Source organism: Lissotriton vulgaris, chromosome 1_2 (assembly GCF_964263255.1).
Source record: "Lissotriton vulgaris chromosome 1_2, aLisVul1.2, whole genome shotgun sequence".
NCBI lineage: Eukaryota > Metazoa > Chordata > Amphibia > Caudata > Salamandridae > Lissotriton > Lissotriton vulgaris.
The window spans coordinates 88,394,484-88,420,796 of NC_141686.1; the positions used below are offsets into that span (position 1 = coordinate 88,394,484).

At 51.9% G+C, this 26,313-nt stretch overlaps 1 protein-coding gene across 1 annotated transcript in view; it reads right to left on the minus strand.

The window, feature by feature from the left end:
- The window catches only part of LOC147733969 (mRNA-decapping enzyme 1B-like), a 203,124-nt gene that overhangs the window by 35,512 nt on the left and 141,299 nt on the right, over positions 1-26,313 (minus strand). Inside the window, exon 8 of the mRNA XM_086952876.1 lies at positions 25,171-25,443. Within this exon, the coding sequence (XP_086809002.1) occupies positions 25,171-25,443 (273 nt within the window). The remainder of the gene's footprint in view (positions 1-25,170; positions 25,444-26,313) is intronic.

The following is a 26,313-nucleotide window of genomic DNA, read 5'->3' on the forward strand; positions in this document are numbered from 1 at the left end:
TCACCCCAACTAGTTTCTTGTTAACTACACATTCGTTGCTACTTCAGTTTTTTATTTCAAGTAAGTTTTTTCGTATTAACAGGGATACGATTTTGGTTTTTTCACTTAATGGTAGTATGTATAGTTTCAACAAATCACACAATTTTAACGAGGATCTTTGTTTCAAAGTGGTGGCATTGGTAGTTAAAACTCTCACACTCTTGGTGTTCTGTTGGTGGCGTGTTCTACTTCTCATTTTGCCTTTCATTTCCAATCCCTTTTTTGACCTGTACAATAAGCTCATAAAATGGACAACTTGTCATACTGGTTAGTGTGCATCAGATTGTGTTTATAGAACTGCACGTTTGGATTGATTACAAGTGTGTCTCACAGTTTTTTTAGCACACAGCTTACAAATATTCTGTTACAATGAATTGATATAATGTTTTGTTTCTTACAGTGCCCCTGAAGAAGGGAACCATCCCAAAATGCATTGGGCTTTTTTTGTAAATTGTGCATTTATGTTATATGTTTGATATGGCAATTTTGAGTCTTAGCAAGTGACTGATTGAATTCAATTGCCTTTACCAATATTATTTTTTTAAATAACGTTGTTGCACTTTAATTTAGTTCTCTCATTGATCGACAATTTTTTAATTCTCTGTATGAATAATTCACAATGTACTGTTTGAAAAAATACAAGAATAATATTTTTTGAAAAAAACTTTCATGAGTGATTACTGGGACAAGTCAAAAATGTTTTAATTATCCAGAGTTTAACCACTGGCGATTCCGTGCAAGTGCTTTTTAGGTCATTGCGCAAGCCCTAAAAAGCGCGTGCACAATGCCACCAGCCGCCTGCCTCGCATTACCACATCAAAGGCAGCCCAGCCTCCCTCCCACAAGCTTCTCAGCGTGCGCTCTGCATTTCTCCTCCCAGCGCCGGCCGTACTTTGTTTCACGGCCGCCAGGCCGTGTCTCCTTTTATGCTCCCATCGAAAATATCCAAACGTTAACATGAATAGAGAGTTTGAAATGTCCAAGTCTACTCACAAGGGCTTCGCCAGTTCGCCCCCAAGAGTCTTGATTTAGTCGAATTTAGTAACATTTATTTTTTTAGTTTCAGCGCATTTTCACACGCGCATTCGCATTCCTTGTTTTCCTTTCATTGTGCCTGTGCTTGGCAATGTTAGCAGCAGACCGTGAACTGCTCGCACCCACCCTCTTGTCTTATTCCAGAGCTCCAAGCAGATGAGGACAGCAAATGCCTCTTAATGTGTTTTACATCAAAGGCTGACGGGAGTTCTGACAGTCCGCATGTCCGTCTTGTTCTATTTATTATTTCACCCGGCCGACTCTCCAGGGCAGAAGACGCTGCCTCAGAGCCCTGCCAGGGCTGCAGCTGCTCAGTGTGCCCGTGCAGACTCAACCCACCATACCCCGAGCTCTGGCTTTTCAAGCTACTTTGCAGGAGGAACTCGCTTCTTGGTCTCCCTCTCCCTCTCTGCCTGCTCTCCTCTCTCTCTCTCCCTCCCACCCTCCCTCTCTCCCTCCCCTCTCTCTCCCCTCCGTCCTTCGCTCTCGTCCTCCCCTTCTTCTTCCCCTCCCTCTCTACCTCTACCCTCTCTCCTGTTCCCTCACTCCCTTTCCCTCACTTCCCTTTCCCTCACTTCCCTCTCCTCTCTCCCCGTCTCCGTCCTCTCTCCTCTCTCCCCCCCTCTCTCTCTCTCTCCTCTCCCCCTTCTCTCTCTCTCCTCTCTCCCTCTTTACCCTCTCCCTGCTCTCCTTTTTCTCCCTCTCCCCATCTCCCCCTCTGCCTGCTCTCTTCTCTCTCTCCCTTGCCTCTCCCCCCTCCGTCCTTCGCTCTCGTCCTCCCCCTCTTCTTCCCCTCCCTCTCACCCTCTACCCTCTCTCCCTTTCCCTCACTTCCCTCTCCTCTCTCCTCGTCTCCATCGCTCTCTCCCCCTCTCTCGCTCTCTCCTCTCTCCCCCTCTCTCTCTCTCTCTCTCCTCTCCCCCCTCTCTCTCCTCTCTCCCTCTTTACCCTCTCCCTGCTCTCCTTTTTCTCCCCCTCCCCATCTCCCCCTCTGCCTGCTCTCTTCTCTCTCCCCTCTCTCTCCCCTCCGTCCTTCGCTCTCGTCCTCCCCCTCTTCTTCCCCTCCCTCTCACCCTCTCTCCTTTTCCCTCACTTCCCTCTCCGTCTCTCCCTTTCCCTCACTTCCCTCTCCCCCTTTCCCTCTCTTCCCTCTCCTCTCTCCGTCTCTCTCCTCTCTCCCCCTCTCCCCCTCTTCTTCCCCTCCCTCTCACCCTCTCTCCTTTTCCCTCACTTCCCTCTCCGTCTCTCCCTTTCCCTCACTTCCCTCTCCCCCTTTCCCTCTCTTCCCTCTCCTCTCTCCCCCTCTCCCCCTCTCTCTCCTCTCTCCATCTCTTTACCCTCTCCCTCCTCTCCTTTTTCTCCCTCTCCCCATCTCCCCCTCTGCCTGCTCTCCTCTCTCTCCCTCCCCTCTCTCTCCCCACCATCCTTCGCTCTTGTCCTCCTCTCTTCTTCCCCTCCCTCTCTCCCTCTCTCCCTCTCTCCCTCTACCCTCTCTCCTTTTCCCTCTCTCCCTTTCCCTCTCTCCCTTTCCCTCACTTCCCTCTCTCCCTTTCCCTCTCTTCCCTCTCCCAGTCTCCGTCTCTCTCCCCCTCACTCTCCCCCTCTCTCTCTCCTCGCTCCCCCTCTCTCCATCTTGTTACCGTCTCCCTCTCCCTGCTCTCCTTTTTTTCCCTCTCCCCATCTCCCCCTCAGCGCGCAACCACAGCATCCCTCAGCGCGCAACCACAGCATCCCTCAGCGCGCAACCACAGCATCCCTCAGCGCGCAACCACAGCATCCCTCAGCGCGCAACCACAGCATCCCTCAGCGCGCAACCACAGCATCCCTCAGCGCGCAACCACAGCATCCCTCAGCGCGCAACCACAGCATCCCTCAGCGCGCAACCACAGCATCCCTCAGCGCGCAACCACAGCATCCCTCCGCGCGCAACCACAGCATCCCTCCGCGCGCAACCACAGCATCCCTCCGCGCGCAACCACAGCATCCCTCCGCGCGCAACCACAGCATCCCTCCGCGCGCAACCACAGCATCCCTCCGCGCGCAACCACAGCATCCCTCCGCGCGCAACCACAGCATCCCTCCGCGCGCAACCACAGCATCCCTCCGCGCGCAACCACAGCATCCCTCCGCGCGCAACCACAGCATCCCTCCGCGCGCAACCACAGCATCCCTCCGCGCGCAACCACAGCATCCCTCCGCGCGCAACCACAGCATCCCTCCGCGCGCAACCACAGCATCCCTCCGCGCGCAACCACAGCATCCCTCCGCGCGCAACCACAGCATCCCTCCGCGCGCAACCACAGCATCCCTCCGCGCGCAACCACAGCATCCCTCCGCGCAACCACAGCATCACTCCGCGCAACCACAGCATCACTCCGCGCAACCACAGCATCACTCCGCGCAACCACAGCATCACTCCGCGCAACCACAGCATCACTCCGCGCAACCACAGCATCACTCCGCGCAACCACAGCATCACTCCGCGCAACCACAGCATCACTCCGCGCAACCACAGCATCACTCCGCGCAACCACAGCATCACTCCGCGCAACCACAGCATCACTCCGCGCAACCACAGCATCACTCCGCGCAACCACAGCATCACTCAGCGCAACCACAGCATCACTCAGCGCAACCACAGCATCACTCAGCGTAACCACAGCATCACTGGTTCAAATATGTTCTTTCAATGTTTCAAGCTGTTTTCAAGCTTTCAAGCTTTATTACAAAACACAAAAAGATGTTAATATTTCAATTCTGTTCTTGGATTTTCGTCGCAATAAAAAACACTGAACATAATCTTCCCAAAAGTTATTTACAAAAGTTTAAGCTATTGCCATTACAAATTAAAGTATTTAAGTATTAATTATTTTAAAAAAATTAAAAGCAATTGTTATTTTTAATATCAATACATCTAAGTTCCGTAAATATAAAACATGTTGCATTACAAATGCTATAGGTGTCACATTTGCGAAATTTATAACTATTGGCATTGTAAATCACAAAGCTATTAATTTAGCTATTTTAAAAAATAACACAAATAATAAAAATTTCATTTATAAGACCAATAGCTCAAACTTTCCTAATGTGAGCCGTATTGCATTTCCAATGCTTGTTATTTCTGTAATTATCTTGTAATATTTATTCTGAACTAGGGGGCGTGGCTACGGTGCGTAGCGGAGTGGCTGCCTGGTAAGGGAGCTCCGATCGCCGGAACCGTATACTTGACGAATACCATCCTGATCCCCGCTGGGACCAAGCACTAGACACCTCGGAGGAGCTCAGGGTACCTGTGGCAAGTTTCCAGCCGGCGCTGAGGGCTGTTGAGCGGCGCTTTTCCCTTCGAATCGGCGCTGGCGTGATCCGAGGGGCGCTGGAGAAAATGGCGGCGGGCAGGAAAGCGTTCTGACTGCCAGCTGCCGTCATAGACTTCTTGCATGCCTAGAAGTTGCGGGCGAGGACGTGCAGCCCCGACGGGCCTTAAGGGCGCCCCCCGGTCGAAGCAGGACAGACGACTGAGGTTCGGCGGATTAGCGCGTGGAGGAGCACCGGCGACCTGTGTGGACCCTGGCTGCCTGCGGGCGGCCTGTCGAGCTGCTGCTACGTGTGCACTTGAGCGACTGGCGGGGAGCAGGCGCGACATCGTTGGGGCCGGCGGACTGTCTGGAGGGCGCTGCCCGATCTGTGGTCCGGAGGAGCTGCTGGAAGGTGTGGGCAAGGTACGTGTGGAGCGTAGGTGTGTGGTGTGGCACTGGGGGAGGCCGGGCTCAGTGGGCAGGCGGCACGGGGCTCGTGGGGTGAGTCACCCATTGGGAGTGACCGTGCCCGGCGGACCTGCGTGACGGGGCCTATGTGGGTGGCGGCCCACGCGGCTCCCCTCAACCTTCACCCGGGCACTGGGTGGCTCTAGGGGGCCGAGGGGCTCTATCTGTTGGCCGTCCTGGTCAGTTCTGGAGCCTTAATCGGCTGTGGGCGACCGAGCGAGTGGGAGGGGGCACTGAAGCGCCCGGGGTCGGCGCAGGGGACTGTGCTGGGATCCGGTGGACTGCCTGGACCACCTGGCGTGAGCATCGACTTCACCGGCACTGCGGGGCGCAGGTCTGAACGGTGGTAGACACTGAACACGGGACAGGCACAGCTGTGCTAATTTGAAGTAGCGTGACACCAGAGACTTTAAGTTGCGGCCCCCCTTGCACAGTTGGACGGCTAGCTCTTGGGTCATCGTCGGGAGCAGCCAATGTTCATCCTGCGGATCTGGCTACCCGCGGGTCCCTGGTGTTGGCCTGTTGAGTGCGGAACAGACCCTCGGCGGTGGTAACTGCTCTTCACCGGCGAGTCGGCGGGCAGGACGCGGGACAGTGGGCACAACAGGGTGCCTGGTATAGCTGGTTCTTTCTCTTCTCGTTGCGGCGCAAATATCTCCATTGCGCTGCTTGCCGGTGTGAGTAGGCCTTGGCGTTGATTCATAATGGGGAAATCGGAGCCCAAGCAGGTTAAGCTGACATTTGAGAATAAAAGGCAGACGCGCAATGCAGAATGGTCTAATGAGCAGGGGGATCAGCGTGGTGCACAGGGTAGTCAGGATGATACCGAAGACGACACCAGGACGATCCTGCTTGAACTGAGAGCCGGCATGAAATCTATAGACAGCAAAATAGATGCTCTTGCGACTAGCCTGGACGTCGTGAGAAAGAAAGTAAATAAGCATGAGCACCGCCTCGATGTGCTTGAGAACAGGGTATCTGATGAGCATGATGCACAAGCAGAGGCGCGCACGCAGTTACTCCAGATGGAGAAAATCCTTGAGGTGATAAGTGCGAAAAATGAGGATTTAGAGGCGCGCTCTAGGTGCAATAACGTTCGAATTATTGGCCTATCGGAGACTACTCTGATCACCAAAATGGAGCCCTTCATTGACGGAATGCTGCGCGAGCTTTTTGGTTCTGCATTGTCCAGTGTCATGATTGTGGAGAGCAGTTCCCAACAGGTATTATGTAGAGACAGTTTAGAAGATGTATGCAATAAGCATTACACGGATAGCTAGTGCATTCATTGCCTGCAACCCGCTGTGACAGCAGACCCCGGTTACGGCCATCCTCCCTGATTCAGTCAGGTAATGGATTCTCTGGAGCATGCCTTGAGCACGCTAGGAGAACTTAGAAGTCTTTTTGGCGTCTTGGGCTATCCGTTAAACAATTTCCTTCCTTTTCCCTTGGCCCTTCCAGGACTCGCCAACACCGCTCGCTGCCCAGACGGAAGAATCATCCAGGTAATTACTTCTACCTAGGTAACTGACCGTCACTAATGGAGGCAGTCTCCCTCTAAATCTCTGACGTATCACTTTTTAACCCTTAGTAACCTTGGAAAACTGAGTTTTAACCCAGGATTTGGACTTTGCCATCCTAGGATAGCTACTATGTAAGTTTTTACAGTCATCCGCATGGCGCGACCATGACTCAACCATTGCTAAACGGATAGGTTACCCCATAGTGTACTATACCCTAGACACCCCCTAAAATCACTATTCCCTGTCACGGTCCGGCCCTCCACTCCCCACTTCAAAACACGCCCTAGTTCGCAAATCAGTCCGAACTTCACATTCTTGCACCCCCTCCCCTGCGCGTTTTCCTTCCCAGTCCACGCGCTCAAACTCCCCTTTATACCCACAGCACTGTTCTCATCGACAACCCCGTCCTGATGAGGATCCCGACCAACAGGGATCGAAACGCCGTCGACTAGACAGCTCGAATTTAACGACGCATTCCACATCTTGTGCTCCCACCCTAATAACTTTGTTTCGAGTAACGATTACTTGTCTCTACCGGGGCCATCATTTGATGTTGTGAATTCTGTTTAATGCGTCGCCACTGCTGTCATTTTAAAACACTTGCACACTCACATGTCACTGATTGTATATAGCACCTGCACCAAGTGTCACCGGGTTGTCACACGATCCACTCTGTACAGTGCTGCTATAACTGTATTGACCCTCAACCACTTTGGAAATAATACCACTGTCTATGAAAAACCTTTTTGACTCCTTGGCTCTTCTTTTCTGTGTAATGCTTATTGCATACATCTTCTAAACTGTCTCTACATAATACCTGTTGGGAACTGTTCTTATCTACATATTGCACCCATCCCAACGTGGTTTATGGGTTTTCTCCTGTTGTTTTCATACATGATTGTGGAGAGGGCACACAGGTCCTTGGGGCCCAGACCCAAGCCAGGAGCAGCACTGCGTCCAATAATTGCACGGTTACTTAATTACGCCGACAGGGACGCCATTTTGAGAGAGGCAAGGGCAAAGGAGCCGGTGGTGTACAAGGGGGATACTCTGTCCTTTTTCCCGGATTACACGCCGGCTGTGCAATCTGCGCGCCGGAAATTTGTGCCAGTGAAAAAACTGCTGAGGGAGGCGTCTGTGCAATATGCCATGCTCTACCCGGCAAAGTTAAAAGTAACGCATGAAGAACAATCGCACTTCTTCACAGATGCAAAGTCTGCACTGAAATTCACCAAGCATATCTGTAAGCCGAAGCCACGTAAACAGCAGGCGGTGGAGGAACCAGCTGCATCTGGGCTGGATGAAGCTGACTAGAGACAATACACCGCAGTTGATGGTTTGTTGATACATCTAGGGGCGCTCTTGCGAGCCCTGCCTCTGACACTGTGGTTCTCGGTTTTGTTGAGAGGGGCGGTTGAGGGTGGGGGCGCCTACGCTGGCCCATCATGAATGTTCCCTTTGAGTTCTGTGAGGTGACTGCCATTCGATGATACTACAACCCCCCTGGCCCATCATGAATGTTCCCTTTGAGTTCTGTGAGGTGACTGCCATTCGATGATACTACAACCCCCCGGCCTGGGTCTGGCCGGGGGTCTGACGAGGATGGTTCCGGCGGCGCACTCCGGTGTGTGTATACGCTGCTGTTCCTCTTCCCCGAGAGGGTATCACCCGCATGGTAGCAGTATGGAGGGGGTGGGGGGTATTGTTCTCGACCTGATTGGGAGGTTGGAGTGGGGGGAGGGGGGCGTGGGTTTTGGTTGCTTTTCTAGTTTTTTTTTTGTGTATTAGGTCTGGCAACTCGTGCATGTCGGGGCAGGATATCTTGGTACTGCTAGTGTCGCTCTACTGCTGCTTGCGCTGTGCCCCCTCCGGGCTTTGTGATGCGTATTGTGATTTTCTGGGATTTATGACTGACTAATGGCAGATAACTGTGCAATGTTGACCTGGAATGTGCGCGGCCTTAATACCCCAAAGAAGGTGAGACAGGTGATCGCGTATTTGAACAGGCACAAGATACAGCTTGCTCTGCTTCAAGAAACACATTTGACGCCACTCGCAGCGGGTGGAGTGATGAGCAGATGGGCGGGGTTCCGTCTGGCTGCATCGTACTAGTCGTATGCAAGAGGTGTGATGATACTGGTCAGGAAAGGGGTCGACTTCCAAGAGCTGCATACTTACGCGGATGAGGAAGGGAGGTGTGCAATGGTGTGTGGGAAGCTGCGAGGCGCGTTGATCACGATTATTAACCTATATGGATCGATAGCAGATGACCCAGTATGTATAGATCGTATGTGTGGTAAGTTGCGAGAGTGGCCAGCCGCACCAATAGTCTGGGGAGGCGATCTGAATACCTATCTGAATGTGCAGTTAGACAAGTCAAATCCTATGTCGCATCGTACCCTGAGGGTAGCTGAGAGGGGGAAGAGGGTTATGGAAGAGTTTGCATTGTATGATGTCTGGAGAATACGGAATCCTCACAAACGGGAGGCTACGCATGCGACACCTACGCACAGCAGCTGGTCTAGGCTTGACTACAGGCTGGTCGATGGTGCATTGATAGAATGGGTCGACGAAGTGATGCCGTGGGTCGTACATTATCAGATCATAATCCAGTGAGGCAGTCCTTCCGCTATCCGAAGAGGGGGCACCGCCCGTTCACGTGGAGGCTGCGCTCAGAGGCACTCCATGACCCTATTTACGGGAAGACCGCGCACAACGCCATTGTACAGTACTTTGCATTGAATAAAGGCACAGTGGATCGGGCGGCTACTCTGTGGGAGGCCTTTAAGGTCACCATAAGAGGAGTGTGCATGGGTACGGCAGCGGGCATACTGCGCGATATACGACACCAAATGCAGAGAGTCAAAGAGGAACTGCGAGTCCTGGAAAGTGAGTATGCGTGCCAATCAATCAAAGCATTTATATAGTGTGCTACTCACCCGGAGGGTCTCAAGGCGCTTGGGGAGGGGGGGTCCGCTACTGCTCGAACAGCCAAGTCTTGAGCTGCTTCCTGAAGGCGAGGTGGTCTTGGGTCAGGCGGAGGTGGGTCGGGAGGGAGTTCCACGTCTTGGCGGCCAGGTAGGAGAAGGACCTTCCTCCTGTGGTTGCTCTTCGGATGCGGGGGACGGCGGCGAGGGCGTGGTTGGTCGATCGAAGCTGGCGTGTGGGAGTGTAGAAGTTGAGGCGGTTGTTGAGGTATGTTGGTCCTTGGTTGTATAGGGCTTTGTGTGCGTGGGTGAGGAGTCGGAACGTGATTCTCTTGTTGACCGGGAGCCAGTGCAGGTCTCTCAGGTGTCCGGAGATGTGGCTGTGACGGGGTATGTCCAGGATGAGTCTTGCTGAGGCGTTCTGGATCCGCTGGAGTCACTTCTGGAGATTGGCAGTGGTTCCGGCGTAGAGGGAGTTGCTGTAGTCCAGTCGGCTGGTGACGAGGGCCTGGGTGACCGTCTTCCTGGTCTCGGTGGGGATCCACCGGAAGATCTTACGTAGCATGCGCAGGATGTTGAAGCATGACGAGGAGACGGCGTTGACTTGTCTGGTCATGGAGAGGGAGGAGTCCAGGATGAAGCCCAGGTTGCGTGCGTGGTCTGTTGGTTTGGGTGAGCTGCCCAGGGCAGGGTGCCACCAGGAGTCGTCCCAGGCGGAGGGCGAAGATCCCAGGATGAGGACTTCCGTCTTGTCTGAGATCAGTTTCAGGCGGCTGTTCATCATCCACTCGGCTACGTCTTTCATCCCTTCGTGTAGGTTGGCTCTGGCGGTGGCGGGGTCGTTGGTGAGGGAGAGGATCAGCTGGGTGTCGTTGGCGTAAGAGATGATCTTGAGGTTGTGTTGGCGTGCGATGGCCACAAGGGGGCTCATGTAGACATTGAAGAGGGTGGGGCTGAGCAAGGAGCCCTGAGGAACGCCGCAGATGACTTCAGTGGCTTCTGATCTGAACGGGGGGAGGCGGACTCTCTGTGTCCTTCCGGCGAGGAAGGAGATGATCCATTCTAGTGCCTTCTCTTGGATTCCGACGTTGCTGAGGCGCTGCACTAGGGTGCGGTGGCAGACAGTGTCGAATGCCGCGGAGAGGTCCAGGAGGATGAGGGCCACTGTTTCCCCGTTGTCGAGCAGGGCTCGGATGTCGTCAGTGGCTGCAATGAGGGCGGTCTCGGAGCTGTGGTTGGCCCCGAAGCCAGACTGCGAGAGGTCGAGGGATCCGTTCGTCTCGAGGAAGGCAGCCAGCTGCTTGTTGACGGTCTTCTCGATGACTTTGTCCGGAAACGGGAGGAGCGAGATGGGGCTGTAGTTTTTGAGTTCGGTGTGGTCCGCTGATGGTTTCTTCAGTAGAGCGCTGAGTTCGGCGTGCTTCCAGCTCTCCGGGAAGGTAGCGGTGTCGAAGGAGGTGTTGATGATGTCCCGCAGGTGGGGCGCAATGACAGCGTCGGCCTTGTTGAAGACGTGATGAGGGCAGGGGTCGGTTGGCGATCCGGAGTGGATGGAGTTCATCGTGCGTAGGGTTTCTTCGGTGTTGATCGGGGTCCAGGCGCAGGGGGTGGTTGTGGGGGGTGCAGGTGCGGTCGTGGGGTGCGTCGGCTGTGTGCTGAAGCTGTTGTGTATGTCAGCGATCTTGTTGTGGAAGTAGGAGGCGAGGGAGTTGCAGAGGTCTTGTGATGGGGTGATGTTGTTGTTTTCGGCACTGGGGTTGGAGAGCTCTTTGACGATGTTGAAGAGTTCCTTGCTGTTGTGGGCGTTGTTGTCCAGTCGTTCCTTGAATGCGGTTTTCTTGGTGGCGTGGATCAGTTGGTGGTGTTTTTGAGTGGCGAGCTTGAGGGTGGTCATGTTGTCTGGTGTTGGGTCTCTGCGCCAGGCTCTCTCGAGGGCTCGGCAGTTCTTCTTGGAGCTCTTGAGTTCGTCAGTGAACCATGGTGCTTTCTTACTGCCGGGTCTGCTGGGCGGGGTCCTCAGTGGGGCGAGGTCGTCTGCGCAGCTGCCGGCATGAGATGCCTAAATTAGCTCGAATACAAGAGCTGATCCGGGATTATGACTCTCTCGCCGATTCGGAGATCAAATATTTATCCCGTAGACATACGGCTAGGTGGTATGGCGAAGTGGGCAGACCGGGTCGCACGCTGGTGTTTAAGATCAAAGAACATCATGACCAGCAACGCATAGACAGGATAGTGGTTGACACAGGGATTGAGTATTTTGCTCTGGAAGCTATTACCGTGCAGTTCCGTGTGTTCTATTGCAAATGCTACTTACCAGTATGCATCTGTTCTTGGCATGTAGGGCTGCTGACATTCATATCTGTGCATAGATCGCCGCCTAGTGTTGGGTCCGGATGATTGCACATTGTTGTCCTGGAAGAGTCTTCGAAGTATCACGAGATAGGTGGCTCCTCCCCTGGACTACAGTGCGCATGGGCATCAACTCCATCCCCAGATTGTTTTTAGCCATTGTGGCCGAGGTGGAAAGAACTCAGTGAATGATGACCATGCCATGAAATGATATGTAAACACTGCAGCTGCTACAGGCGCCGGGGAGGAGGGCGGGCGATATGAATGTCAGCAGCCCTACATGCCAAGAACAGATGCATACTGGTAAGTAGCATTTGCAGTTCGAGGCATGTGGGCTGCTGAATTCATATCTGTGCATAGAATACATAGCAGTCCCTCCATTAGCAGCGGCCGCCCGTGCCAGCTGCAGCAGTTTGGAAAAGTGTCTTGAGAACAGCCTGCCCTACAGCTGCCTGCTGTTTAGAGTGCACGTCTACACAGTAATGCTTAGTAAATGTATGTGTGGTAGACCATGTGGCTGCTCTACATATGTCCTCTAAGGGAATGTTTCCAAGGAAGGCCATAGAGGCCCCCAACTTTCTGGTGGAGTGGGCTCTTGGTGGAATTGTAAGAGTGCGTTTTGCCTTTGCATAGCAGATCTGAATACATTTCATGATCCACCTAGCAATACCAGCCTTGGAAATAGCGTTACCTTTGTGGTGTGGCGCAAAGGCAACGAAAAGCTGCTTAGTCTTTCTAAAATCCTTGGTCCTATCAATGTAATACATTAGGGCCCTTTTAACGTCAAGGGTGTCGAGCATCCGCTCTGCCAGCGACTCAGGATTTTGAAAGAACACCGGCAACTCAATTGTTTGGTTTATGTGGAACTGAGACACAACCTTGGGTAGAAATTTAGGGTTAGTGCGGAGCACTACCCTGTTAGCATGAACCTGGAAGAAAGGCTCTTGGATTGTAAGGGCCTGCAGCTCACTAACCCTCCGTAGCGATGTGATTGCTACTAAGAAAGCCACTTTCCAAGTCAAGAACTGAAGTTCGCAAGAATGTAGTGGCTCAAAGGGAGGACCCATCAGTCTTGTAAGAACCACATTGAGGTTCCATTCTGGAGCTGGTGGAGTCCGTGGTGGAATGACCCTTTTGAGTCCTTCCAGAAAAGCTTTGATAGCAGGCACTTTGAAAAGTGAAAGGTGCTGTCTATTCTGGAGGTATGCGGCCATCGCAGACAGGTGAATGCGGATGGAAGTATATGCCAAATTACACTGGTACAGATGGAACAGGTAACAGATGATGTTCTGAATGGAAGCATCTAGTGGATTAATGTTGTGGTTTGCGCAATAAATGACAAACCGCTTCCATTTGGCCGCATAACATGCTCTAGTAGTGGGCTTTCTTGCCTCCCGAATGATGTCCATGCAATTGGGAGGAAGGTTAAGGTAGCCAAACTCTAGGACCTCAGGAGCCAGATCGCCAGGTTGAGCTGTTGCGGATCTGGGTGCTGAATGTCGCCATGGCTCTGCGTCAGAAGGCTGGGTGTGAGATGAAGCCTTTGATGCGGTACGACGGAAAGTTCCAGAAACGTGGTGTACCATGGTTGGCGAGCCCACGTTGGAGCAACTAGGATGAGAGTCATCGAGTGCTGCCTGAGCTTGCGCGCCACCAGCGGTATCAGGGGTGCTGGGGGAAAAGCGTACGCAAATCTGCCTGACCAGTTCATCCATATCGCATTGCCCTGCGATTGCGGGTGTGGGAACCTGGCGGCGAAGCTTTGGCATTTTGCGTTCTCCCTTGTGGCGAACAGGTCTATCTCTGGATGACCCAATCTTTGGAAGTACGGCTGGAGTACTGATGGGTGTATCTCCCACTCGTGCACTTGGTGGCTGTGCCTGCTGAGCAGGTCCGCCATCTGATTGTCTTTGCCTGGGAGGTGTTCTGCCATGAGGAAGATGTTCCTCTGAATGGCCCACTTCCACATGCTCTGAGCCAGATGAGACAACTGCGGAGAGTGTGTTCCCCCCTGTTTCTGAATGTAGTACATGGCCGTCATGTTGTCCGTCCGGATCAACACGACCTTGTTGCACAGATGTACTTTGAATGCCTTTAAGGCCATGAAGATCGCCATCAGTTCTAGCACATTGATGTGCATCTTCTTCTGCTGTAGTGTCCATAGTCCCTGCACTGTGTATTGGAGTACATGCGCTCCCCATCCCTGGAGAGAAGCGTCCGTCGTCAGGATTATCTGCGGCACAGGCTCTTGAAACGGTCGGCCCTTGCAAAGGTTTTGTGGATTCCACCAATGCAGAGAGTTGTATGCCCGACCGCTCACCAACACTAGGTCTCCCAACTGCCCGTGAGCCTGAGTCCACTGACGTGCTAAGCACTCCTGAAGCGGACGCATATGTAGTCTCGCGTGTGGGACTATGGAGATGCAGGAGGCCATCATGCCTATCAACTGCATGAACACTCTTGCTGGAAGCGAGTGCTGAGGTCTGAATCTTTAGATCAGCGACTGAATGCTGTTGACTCTCACTGAATTTGGCTGCGCAGTGGCCGCCAGAGTGTTTATGGTCGCACCCAGATACTGCCGTATGTGGGCGGGCTGGAGATGGGATTTTGGGTAATTCAGTGAGAACCCCAGATCGTGCAGAAGGTGAATGGTGTGGGACACGTGGTCGGCGCACTGCTGGGCCGACTTCGCTTGGATGAGCCAGTCGTCCAGATAGGGGTAGACGTGGATGTTCCGACGTCTCAGATGCGCCGCCACCGTTGCTAGGCACTTTGTGAAGACCCTGGGCGCTGTGGTGACCCCAAAAGGCAGAACCTTGAACTGGTAGTGCTGGTTTTGAATGGTGAACCTTAGGTACTTTCTGTGTGAAGGATGCAGGGGAATGTGAAAGTACGCATCTTTGAGGTCCAGAGTCGCCAGGAAGTCCCCTTGCCGAAGCAGTGGGAGAACCTGCTGCAGCGTGAGCATATGGAAATGTTCTGACAGAATGTAAAAGTTGAGAGGTCTGAGGTCTAGGATGGGCCTGAGGGATCCGTCCTTCTTCGGAATCAGAAAGTACAGGGAGTAAACTCCTGTACCCCTTTCCTGCAGGGGAACGAGCTCTATTGCTCCTTTTTGCAGCATGACGTTTACTTCCTGCTGCAACAAGTGCAAGTGCTCGCCGGACATAGGACAGCTTTTGGGGGTATGTTGGGTGGAGTGGATGTGAGCTCCAGACAATAACTATTGGATAAGAGATCTGACCCACCTGTCCGTGGTGATGGACTTCCACACGGGCAGGAACTGCTGGAGTCTCCCCCCGACCAGTGTTGCGTGGTCGGGGGGCAGTGACAAGGCGTCACTGTTTGCTGGCGGTGGAGGACCTGGAGCTGTTATTACCACGTCCTCTGCCTTTGACGTTGTTGCCACGGTATCCACCCCGACCCTTGTTGGTATATGAGGATTGGGTGTTACTTTTATAGAATTGCGTGGATTGTGACGCTTGACCCCTTGAGGTGCCTCTGTTATTGGAGCGGCGAAAGGAACCACCCCGAAACTGCTGGGACTGCAGGGCACCCATAGATTTAGCAGTGTCAGTGTCTTTTTCATTTTTTCGAGGGTGGCATCAACTTCTGGGCCAAACAGGTGGTCTGGATTGACAGTTTGGTTTAGGATGCTAGTCTGAATGTCTGGATTAAAGCCTGATATTCTGAGCCATGCATGTCTACGCAGTAGAACGCTAGTGTTTATTGCTCTTGAGGCGGTATCAGCCACATCCAGAGCACACTTAATTGAAGCATTGGTGATAAGCTTCCCCTCCTGAATCAACATTTCAGCTGCCTCCTTATATTGATCTGGCAAGTGCTGTAGAAGGGTCTCTAGAGTGTCGTAGTGTGCCTGTCGTAGCGTGCAAGTAGCGCCTGCGTGTTGGATATGCGCCACATATTGGCTGCCTGCGCAGCAATACGTTTCCCCAAAGCCTCAAACACTTTTGATTCCTTGTCTGGGGGAGGAGCATCACCCGTAGTCTGTGAGTTGGCTCTTTTGCGTGCATTGGAGACAACCAAAGAGTCCAGTGGCAACTGTCCTTTGATGTATGTTGGATCAGTGGGCGCTGCCTTGTACTTCTTGTCAATACGAGGATTAATGACTCTTGCCCGGGTGGGCTCCTTGAAAACCTCTGGCGCATGTTTTAACACCCCTTTGAGCATCCACAATGTCTTAACAGTTTTTTCAGCCACTGAAAATCGACGTCAACTGGGTCTGCATGGAGATAGACGTCATGATTGGCTGCAGCTCTTTCAATTAGAGCGTTGAAGGCCGCAGAGTCTTCTGTCGGGGAAGTCTTTGCTACAAAAAGCTGAGGCTCCTGTCCCGAATGAGGGTCCCCAGGGTCGCCCCCGGCAGACCATGGCTCAGTCACATCCTCTGGGTCTGAATAAACTGGATAAGCATACTCATCCTCCTCGTTTCTATCACCCTCCTCAACATTAGAATGCGTGGGTGAGAGTTCCTGACTTTGTGGAGATGAAGGCTCCATAGGGGCAGATGCACCCGCAGAGTCCAACTTCTTTTTAAGTGGGATCTGGAAATGTTCCAAAGCTGGCTCAGGGGTGATCTTCCGTTTAAGGAGAGAGAGCTTGCCTGTGTTGGGGTCGATGATCACCTCTCGACGCTCCTCTTCTGCCAGTGGTTGGTGGCGCGGGCTTGGAACCACCAACGATGCCTTTGGCGTCGAAGGTAACTTTAAGGGCACTCCGGCCCCAGGTTTTGCAGTGAAAGCCTTCGGCGCCGTCTTCGGCGGCAACGTGAAGAGAATCAGCGTCTGCGCCTTCGCCGGTTTCTGTAGAGGCTTGGGCGGCACAGTGTCCTTCGGCTCGACGGCCGCGGCCCCCTCCCGAATACGCTGAAGGGACTCCGTGACCTTCTTGGTGAACGAGGCGGAGGGACGGACCGGCTCGATAGAGTCTTCCGAAGCCGGGTTTGGGTCGGCAACCAAGGACGCAGTCTTCGGAGCCGACGCAGCTCCCCCCTTTGTCTTGTCAAGTGGAAGCGGTGCAGTTAGAGACTTGGGGTCGTCCTGCCGCTTTTTCGGAGCCTTCTTATGGTCGTCGACCTTCTTGGTGTCGATGCGACTCTTTAGAGCGTCAACCAACTTCAGCGCCTACGCAGCTGCGTCGGTCGTCTTCGGCTTCGACACCGTAGCCTTCGGATCGGCCATTTTGGCGTGGCTCTTGAGCTCGACGGCCATCTTGGATTTCTTCGGCGCCGAGGCCTCCGAAGTCTTCGACCCGACCAGTGCGACTTGCGCTTTCGGTTTCGATACGGGTGGCGTCGACACCGATGGTTTCACTTTCGGTTTCTGCACCGGGAGTGGTGCCGTACCAATGTCCGTGGCCGGAAGGCGGAGCCGTGGGACGGGAATCAAGGCTTTGGGTAAGGCCCGAAGGCGATCCCTCGGCCTGGGCCTTAGAATGTGAGCTGGCCCCCGAGTCAGTGTGAGGAAGCTCCTCCTCCGAGCTATCCTCTACGGTGGCAATGGCCCCGTCGTCGTCCCCTACCTCCTCGACGACTTCCTCGAACTCCTCGTCTTCCGCGTCGTAGTCCTCCTCGACTTCCGACGCCGGGTTAGAGTCTGAGATATTCTGAATGGTGTCGTCGTCTACATCCTCCTCGAAGATCTCCGCTGGAGGGGGTGCCGAACTGTGGGCCTGCAGTCTTGCGGCCCGGCGGAGCTTGAGAGTCTTCTTCGACCGGAACTTGGAGCAGGCCATACACTTGGCCTCGTCGTGGTCCGGTGACAAGCACTTATTGCACACTGGGTGCACGTCGATATGCGGGTACTTTGAGGCACACACAGGGCACCTCTTAAATGGACTTCGTTCCATGATGAAGTAGTCTGGAGCGTCGTGTAGGCCCGTCCGCGCCGAAAGCACGCGGAAGGGTAGTAATGGTTCGGAGCCGATGAACAAACGAACCCGAACGATAGACAATACCGACGCGAGTCCTAAAGACCTTTTGGTCTCAAGTAAAGAAAGTTAAACAATTATCGATTCCGACAGAGGGAACCGAAACACATCCGAGCCCAATGGCGGACAAAAACAATCTGGGGATGGAGTCTATGCCCATGCGCACTGTAGTCCAGGGGAGGAGCCACCTATCTCGTGATACTTCGAAGACTCTTCCAGGACAACAATGTGCAATCATCCGGACCCAACACTAGGCGGCGATCTATGCACAGATATGAATTCAGCAGCCCACATGCCTCGAACACTGATTTATACAGCACGAGAGGTTCACTACCGGCGGAGGATTTCTATAGGTATCTGGAAGATGTTGCGTGCGCTTGGCTGTCCGATGCGCAGCGTCAATATCTCTGCCATCCCATAGACGAGCAAGATATAAAATTGGCTATAGCGGCGCTGCCAAATGGTAAGGCACCAGGGCCGGACGGGCTCACAGTGGAATTTTACAAAAAATATGCGGATCTGTTAGCGCCGCATCTGTTGGAGGTATATGCAGAGGCGCATGAAGAGGGGATACTTCCCCCTTCGCTGCGGGAGGCACTAATCGTCACCCTGCTCAAGAAAGACAAGCCGCCAGACCGCTGTGAGTCGTACCGCCCATTGTCATTAATTAACACCGATGTCAAGATCCTGGCAAAGATCCTTGCCACTAAATTGCAGCCGCTGCTACAGGGGCTGATACTACCTGATCAGTCTGGATTTGTTTCAGAACGTTCCACCTCTCACAATCTGCGTACACTCTTTTCGATGTTTCATGTATTAGAACACACTTTAGAAGCGGCGGCGGTGCTGCTGGACGCCGCAAAGGCGTTCGACTCAGTGGAATGGCAATATGTACCTGGTGCTACGCCGTATGGGGTTCCCTTCAAAGTTTAATGTGGATAGAGGTGTTGTACGCGACTGACGGCGAGAGTACGAGTGGGCGGGATCACGCCTGAGGCGTTGAACATCGCACGAGGTACTAGGCAGGGCTGCCCTCTGTCGCCATTGCGGTTTGCAACTATCCTAGAACCACTGGCCTGTGTCATACGGCAGCGGCACAGGGAATCCGCACTGAACTTTAACCACGGGCCGGTCGCAATATCAATGTATTCGGACGATATGTTCTCTTCGTGCGAGCCCCATCTAGATATCTGTCGCGACTATTGCAGGAATATGTGCGATTTGGCCTCATCTCTGGTCTACACAAACTGGGAGAAGTCCTATATAATCCCGCTCACGGCTGGAACTACACAGCCCGGATTAGAATTCCCCCTGATGTGGTCTGAGTACCCGATCAAGTATTTAGGAGTGTGGGTACACAGAGACCCCACGGTTGTGGTCAGGGAAAACTATGGAAGTGCATGCTCGAAGCTGGAGGCCCTGGTCGAGACTGATTTCGTTGCCGTTGTCACTCGCGGACCGCATTGCTATAATTAAAATGGTCGTGTTACCCAGGTTTCTTTACTTATTTGTGAATGTGCCGATAGTGCTAACCATGGCATTCTTCAAAACTCTTCGCGGCCACTTGCTGGGACTGGTCTGGGGGGGGGCAGGACTGCGCGGGTGCAATGGTCGACCCTCACCAAGAGCTACGAGAGGGGGGGCTTTGCAGCACCGGATTTTTACGCATACTACCTCAGTGCGCAGGCCCAATACCTCTACTATTGGTACAAGCCACATGCATTTACGCAGGAGGAGGGGGACACCACCCCAATCCCGCTTCATAGCGTGATTACCCACCACTCGCGTGGTACTCCAAAGTCAGAGATCAATGCGGTAGACGCTACGATCTCGGCCTGGCAGAGGATTGGGAGGTTGGCGCAGAAATTGCCGCTGTACGCGCCGGCTATGTTTCTACAGCATCATGCGCATCTCTCAGTTACTCATGAGGTGCCGTCAATGAGAGTGCTCAAGGAGGCGGGTATCTCTCATATGTGCGATGTTTACCCCGGTGGCACCTTCGTGGAGCAGGAGGACTTGCAACATATTACTAACCCGTCGCTCCTCTTCCGCTTTGCGATACACAGATTGCGCACACTATCCCACTTTTCCGGCTGAGGCCCCGGGATTATGGTCTTTGCAGTCGGTTATTACTGTCCCCAGTAATAAGAGGTTGAAATCCAATCTGTATAAACTCATTAAAGATGAGACGGTAGATGCGGTGGACAAGAGCTGGACTAAATGGAATGATTGTCTGCCTGCGGCTATCTCTGAGAATAATTGAAAGCACATTTGCTCGTTAACGGGGACACTCTGTATGAATGGCAACCTTAAGATCATTCACTTTAAGTATATACATCAGGTATATTACACTCCGGCCCGTCTGTTCCGGTATGGGCTTCGTGAGTCGGTGAGATGCGATAGGTGTGGAAGAGACTATGCAGACTTCATGCACTTGGCCTGGCACTGTGAGAAGGTGGCAGACTTCTGGGCCTCGGTGGTTGGTTGCTTGCGCGAAATGCTTGCGTTAGATCTCCCTTGCTCCCCTCTAGTATGTCTTCTGTGTTTGGTGCGCTTGGCACTGCTACTGGCTGCCTGCAGGGTAGCGATCACATGGGGAAAGGGGCGCAGGCCTGTGGTCAAGGCGTGGCTGACCGACCTGGTGTACTGTCGAGATGATCTCATCATAAATGCGGAGGAGCTGCCCACCAGGTCGAGGCCGAGGGATATATGGGAACCACTGAGATTGTATCTGCTGAATAAGAATGAGTGAGCTATGTGTAGGAGTGGAGTGCCTTGGGGGGGGCGAGTCGTGTGCTGTGTATGGTAGAAGGGATCCTTTAACGAGAGTGGCAAGCAGCGGACAGGAATCAAGGGAGCTTGGACTGCACGAGGCCTAAGACACACTAATCGCAGTAGCTGCGAGATTGTATTTGTGTTACCTTTCTTTTTATTTTGTGGTTTCTTTAGCGCTTCTCCTTCAGGTCTTCCATTTTGGATTCTACTGTTTATTTGTCTGGACACGTCAGTGACACCACTAAGATATACAATAGTGATGTAAGACTCAAATAGTGATAAATGTTGCTGTTTTGGTAAATATCACACGACTATATGATGGAGATTATGTGGAAGGAGATGTTAGTATTTGTTTCCTTATTTCATGTATCCTTTTCTTTTAACTTTGGGAAAAAAAAACATTTATTCTGCACTAAAATTGGCTTAAACTAAAGCCTCAAAAATAACAGTGTAGATTTCTTCTGTGTGCTTACCAGTGGCAAATGGATGCCAGATCATAAAATGCCTAACAGCCTGACTATTTTGATGCAGAATAAGTTTTTCTTCATGTAAGTTCAGAAGAGATGCAAGGTCTTAAATAGTGTGGTTCTTCCGCTCAAGCTGGTAAATTGGCACTTACCTGAGCCTACCTAAGGAGCAAGAAATATCTACCAGAGATCTGTTCGCAAAACACTGGAAACGTTTCAGCTCCTTGTATAAAGAATGCTCTGCCTAAGATATTAGGCAGACTACTGTTAGACCTGTCAGCCCTAGGGTGGCCTTTCCCTATTTTTTTTCGCCCTTGCCTCATTTTTCCAACCTTCTTTTTGTTGGCCCTTAGGTCTTCGGGCACCTTTTCATGGCTAATCGTCTTCGGGCACCTTTTCATGGCTAATCCATGTTAGGGTGCAGGTGCTCTCTACTTCAAACATGGCTGCCACTGGCCCCTGCTACTGCAGCGTGGTCTCTTAGTGTAGCACCCTAGTTGCCAGGAGCTGGCTGGGACCCCATACATTGTTGCAATATCAGCCTGCCATCCCCTGTCCATAGGTAGGGTGGGGAAGCACCTGGAACCTTCCAGGAGAAAGGAGGAGCCTATTTTTGCCGCCTTAGAGAGTGGTCACCTGACCTGGGCATATATAAGTAAGGGAGGGAACTTTTTCTAGTCAGTTGGGGCATCACTGACCTGGGGAACCGACGCAGGAGATTTAGGTGGGCCTAGTCAGGAACTTATGCTACTGGGAGTGACAGGATTTAGGTGCTGCCTCTTAAGTTGAGTGAGGTATCCTAGACAAGCCCCCTGATCTGGCCCAGCGTTAAGGAACCCAGGGTCCATCAGCAGTGCCCTGAGGAAACTCATCCAGCCTCCAACGCAGACACCCCCCCCCCTATCTTCAAGAAACCAACACCTAAGGGCGCAGAACCATCCAAGCGCCAAAGAAGACTACTTGCCTTTGACCAGACACTGCTGGGGGATCAACCAGGTACTGGTGCTGTCTCCCCTCTGTGCCCCCAGCGCTGTCCTGAATGAACTACCTGCATTCCTGACAAACGCCTGGAAAGCGCTGTACTCTGACCCCCCCTGCCAAGCGCTGGATCATAGACTGCCTGCACTGCCTAGCGCTCCTACCCTGGGCCCTGCTAAGCTGCTGGGAGTGCCCCACATTGTGCGTACCTAGCGCTGTGTCTTGCTCCCCTCAGTAGCGCTGTAATCTGCCCTGGTTAGAGACCCTGCTGGCGCTGGCCCGAGAACTGTCTCTAGCGCCACTCTGCTGTGCCTCTTAAGGAGCGCTGTGAGACCCCCCCCCCACGCGCGATCATCGCCAGGCGCCCTGATCCCCATCGAGCGCTTACCTGTAGCGCCTAGTGAAGAGCCGAAATTGTCCCCAGGCGGCCCTCGGTGCCAGGAGATGGCCGCCGCTGTGTGCGCGTGGGCCGTGCCCGATCCGAGACTCCGCCATCCTTGCACCGGCCTCCGGAGCGCTGTGGAGGCCGCCGCTGCGAACATCGACCCAGCTGGGTCATGACTGGAGGCCCCTGTCCCCGCCCGGGCCTAGCCAAATCCTGTCAGCGCGGAATCCAGTCAGGCTGCGGTAGGCCTGAAGCCAGCTCCCGCCCCACGTGACAGGGGAGCTCCTCCGCCCGCCCCTCCGAGCGCCGCGCAGACATTGGTCCTGGCTGGCACGCCCTCGAGGCGGGCCTCGTGATTGGTGGTAACAGCCCCGGCCTCTGCCCTGATTGGTCCCCGGGCCGTAGCTGTGCCTGGAGCCCCGGAGAAAGCCCGACTCGTCGCGGAGGGGGCTGTGAAGCAGGAGAGCCCCCTCAGATCTGCCCCTCAAGTGAATTCACTCGTTCCCGGCACCGGTGCCCTGCATCTGCTCCCTGCACCGCGCTGGGCCCAGTGAGGCCCCCCGTAGGGCGGAAGCCCCGCCCGCCTTCCTTGAGTCCACGCAAGGGCCCCGGAGGGCCGAAAACACCAGGTAACCCCCGGGGAGGAGGGCGGAAGGCCGGGAAAGGCCCAGAGTTCGCCCCTCCCCTGGGGAAATTAACGCTGGGCCCCGTTGGCCCTGAGAGACCGAGTGACCTGGTTTTAACCCCTTAAGTGCTGCTGATGGCCAATGGTCGTCAGCAGCGCTACCCCCCCAGTGCTGCGCACGACCATTGAACGTCCATTCAGCACTAGTTCTAATGGACAGCGCAGCACTGGGGAGGAATGTGTAATAGCAGCTATGAGGTTAAGCATCAGGGGTGCCTGGGGCCAAATAACTGTGCGTGCCTGGAGAGCAGGCTGATACTGAATTAACTGTGTCAGGTCAAATTGATGACAAGATCGTCAACCCCATTGTCTGTTGGTGCATGATGACAGTCTCATGCTGCATTAACTGATCACGCCTAATTACCTTTAAGCCTGCTGATGAAGTGGTAATATTTCCCTGTACTAAATTTCTTGCAGGGGAGAACTTCTACGAATCCTGAGGGGATGGATATGATACTTATTGGTTTACTCCATTACTATTTTGATGACATGATTTCTGGTATTGAACTGTTGGTATTTACAAGAGGAAATGTTCATAACTGCTTCCTGAAATGTTAGCCCAGGTTTTATGAAAGTACCCCCTTAGCCTGCCGAAGAGTATAGTGCGACAGGCTGTGTTATTTGATGTTTTGCTCACCTGATCGAAAGGCCTAATGAAATGCTTTAATGAAGTACTTTAATGAAATGCTAATGAAATATTAATGCATTGATTGCCTTGATCTGAAATCTATATAATAGACCTTGATTTTCAATCACAAGTACTGATGTGGTCTCCATTATTGCGCACACTTCTTGTCTCAGTGGATGAGTGGGTTATGTAGCTACTTTACACGTAAGCCCCTGGTTGCCTACCTGCTCGAGCCAAGCTACCCCCGGGGAACTGGCGGTCCCAGTTCTTACAACTGCCAACCTATGTCCCTGCCTGCCTAGCTTCAGGGCAAGAGATGAAGACTAGTCTATTTGGATAGACAGGTGTTCAACAACCAACACCAAGAGACCAGTCAGGTAGTGTGCACTTTACAAATGTTGTAAGTCAGTCATGGGTGCATATCTTTTGAAGTTCCTTGTTAAAGAGGGATTTAACAACACAATTATCTAAAATTTGCCTTAGAGTCCCAGGCAATTTTTCTCCCCATTCTGCCATGTTCCATGCAACTGCTTTCTACTTGCCTCTATTTTGTTATTTTAATTTAGTGTCATAATTCCTCTAATGTAACCTTACCAAGAATCACAATTTCATCAGTATTTTTCAATTGTAACTTTTCTAAGTGTTGTATGTAAATGTCATCAATGCCTATTAGGTGCAGCTGATCTATAGTAAAATGTTAAACAAAAATTGCCGGTGTAAATATATTGATACTGAGGAGAGACGGTCTGTTAATAGAAGCTGAAGGCTGAGAAAGCACATTATTAGTTCAACTAGTTCTTATATATCCTTATGGGGCTATGGCACTGTCAAACACGTGGTGGCAAACTCACCTGCGAATCACCCATCTACTCAACTGGAAAATGCATGCTGTGATAGGATTCTTAATTCTTTGGCACATTTGAATTAGGTTAAAAGAACAACCTTAGTGACATATTCGTTCAATTTATTTACAATTGTGGTTTAAACTCCTTTCTTGGTGAATATGTTCTGTAAGGCACTACTTTTACAAAGCACTGTCAGATTCCTACGGGGCATGCACATTTCTAAACAGCTTGGGCAATTCTTCGAAGGGACAACTAATTTTCTCTATCCAGCATATACTATGCCAGTGACCATCTCTCAACTAAGCAACAAGCATTCAAATGGCAAAACAGAGACCAGCAGAAAAACAGGGAGGCAGATTATTAGGAATTCCCTGAATTTAAGCCTAAGAGCACCACCACAGATTTCAACACACTATTGACAAAGATGAAACACACATCTGGTTGGTTTCTTGGATTCTAATTACCAATTACTTCACTAACGTAAATGTAAATGTAAATGTAAACATAACATACACCATTACTCTGTAAAGGACAGAAGGTGACATGCATAGCCATAGAACACGCACATCGATTCAATAAAAGTGACCCACATAAAAATACTCCATTTTATTGTTTGTCATATAAATGACTGCTAGAAGAATTGGGCATCTGTTAATAGATTGGTGTGTCAATTAAAAGAGCATGTGGCAACTTTGTGACAATGATTGTTTGAAAAATATAGTTCGCCTAAAGAGGAGACTTCTGCATAACCTTAAGAAAAACTGGAAAAAACAGGGGTTCAGACAAGGCTCAAATTGAAAAAATTCCTCACCGGTTACCTGAATAAGATGTAGGAGTGTTTCCTGCAGTTGTAGCTTGGTCAGCACTCCACGGTTCACACAGTTATTGCTGGCACAGTTGACAACAGAGTGTTCGGTGCCCTGCAAAGGCAGAAGCAGGCTGGCCGGTCCCAGTGTGGATTCATTCATGGTTAACGGCATCCTCCCGCTGGTGCTGGTCTTTGGCTGAGATGATACTGAGTGAGTGAACACCATGGGAGACATCAGTAGTGCTGGGGCAATGGTGGCTGGAATGCGCTGAGGTGAGATGACCTACCATGAAAAACAGCATCAGTGAAGACAGAAATAAAAAATGCTCATTTAACCCAATTTTGTAGCTCCACACTGCTCAAATATACAGAGGGGCGACGATACACAACAGTTCCAAAGCAAGTTTAGCACAGCAGAGAGCTTCTTCTAACAGAGCTAACAGTAGTCATCTTTTCAAGTAAGTGGGGGTTTTATACACAAGGAAATCAGCTACTTAATACGAGAAGTGCACTCATACGCACAACTATTGAAAAACAAATGTGAGGTTTGGAATAAAGTGGACAATAAAAAGAGGTTAGCAGATGGCGCTGCATAAATCTAGTAGTTTCAATTACTACTTCTGAGAGAATATGAAATTCAAAGGTGGAAAAGCTTCCACATCTAGAGACCCTAGTAAAACTCCTAATCATCAAAGAAACTGGTAAGTTGGTTATTCTCAGGGTATAGAATATGCGCTACAAGCATTAATGTAGAAAAGGATTTGTAGGAAGGTAAGATCCTTATAGCATCGTTACCCCCACTTTTTGCCTGGTGTCAGTGTGTTTTTGACTAGTCTGACTGGGAGCCTACAAATCAGGACTCCAGTCACTGCACTTTCAAATGTGACTATGGTAAGTAGGTCTGTACATCCATAATTGGCGTTCCAGTGTAAGTCCCTAGTGTATAGTACTAAGATACCCCGGGTTTAGGTACACCAGGGGTCTCCATTAGGTTGCAGCATGATTTGTACCACCCATGAGAGACCTCTCAAACTAGGACTGCATGCCTCCCATTACAGCCTGTGTGAGTTGGAGCTTGTACCGCTCATGACAGATATAAGTTTCCTTATATCTGAGGTCACTACACTTAAAACCTATAAGGCACCTCTATGCA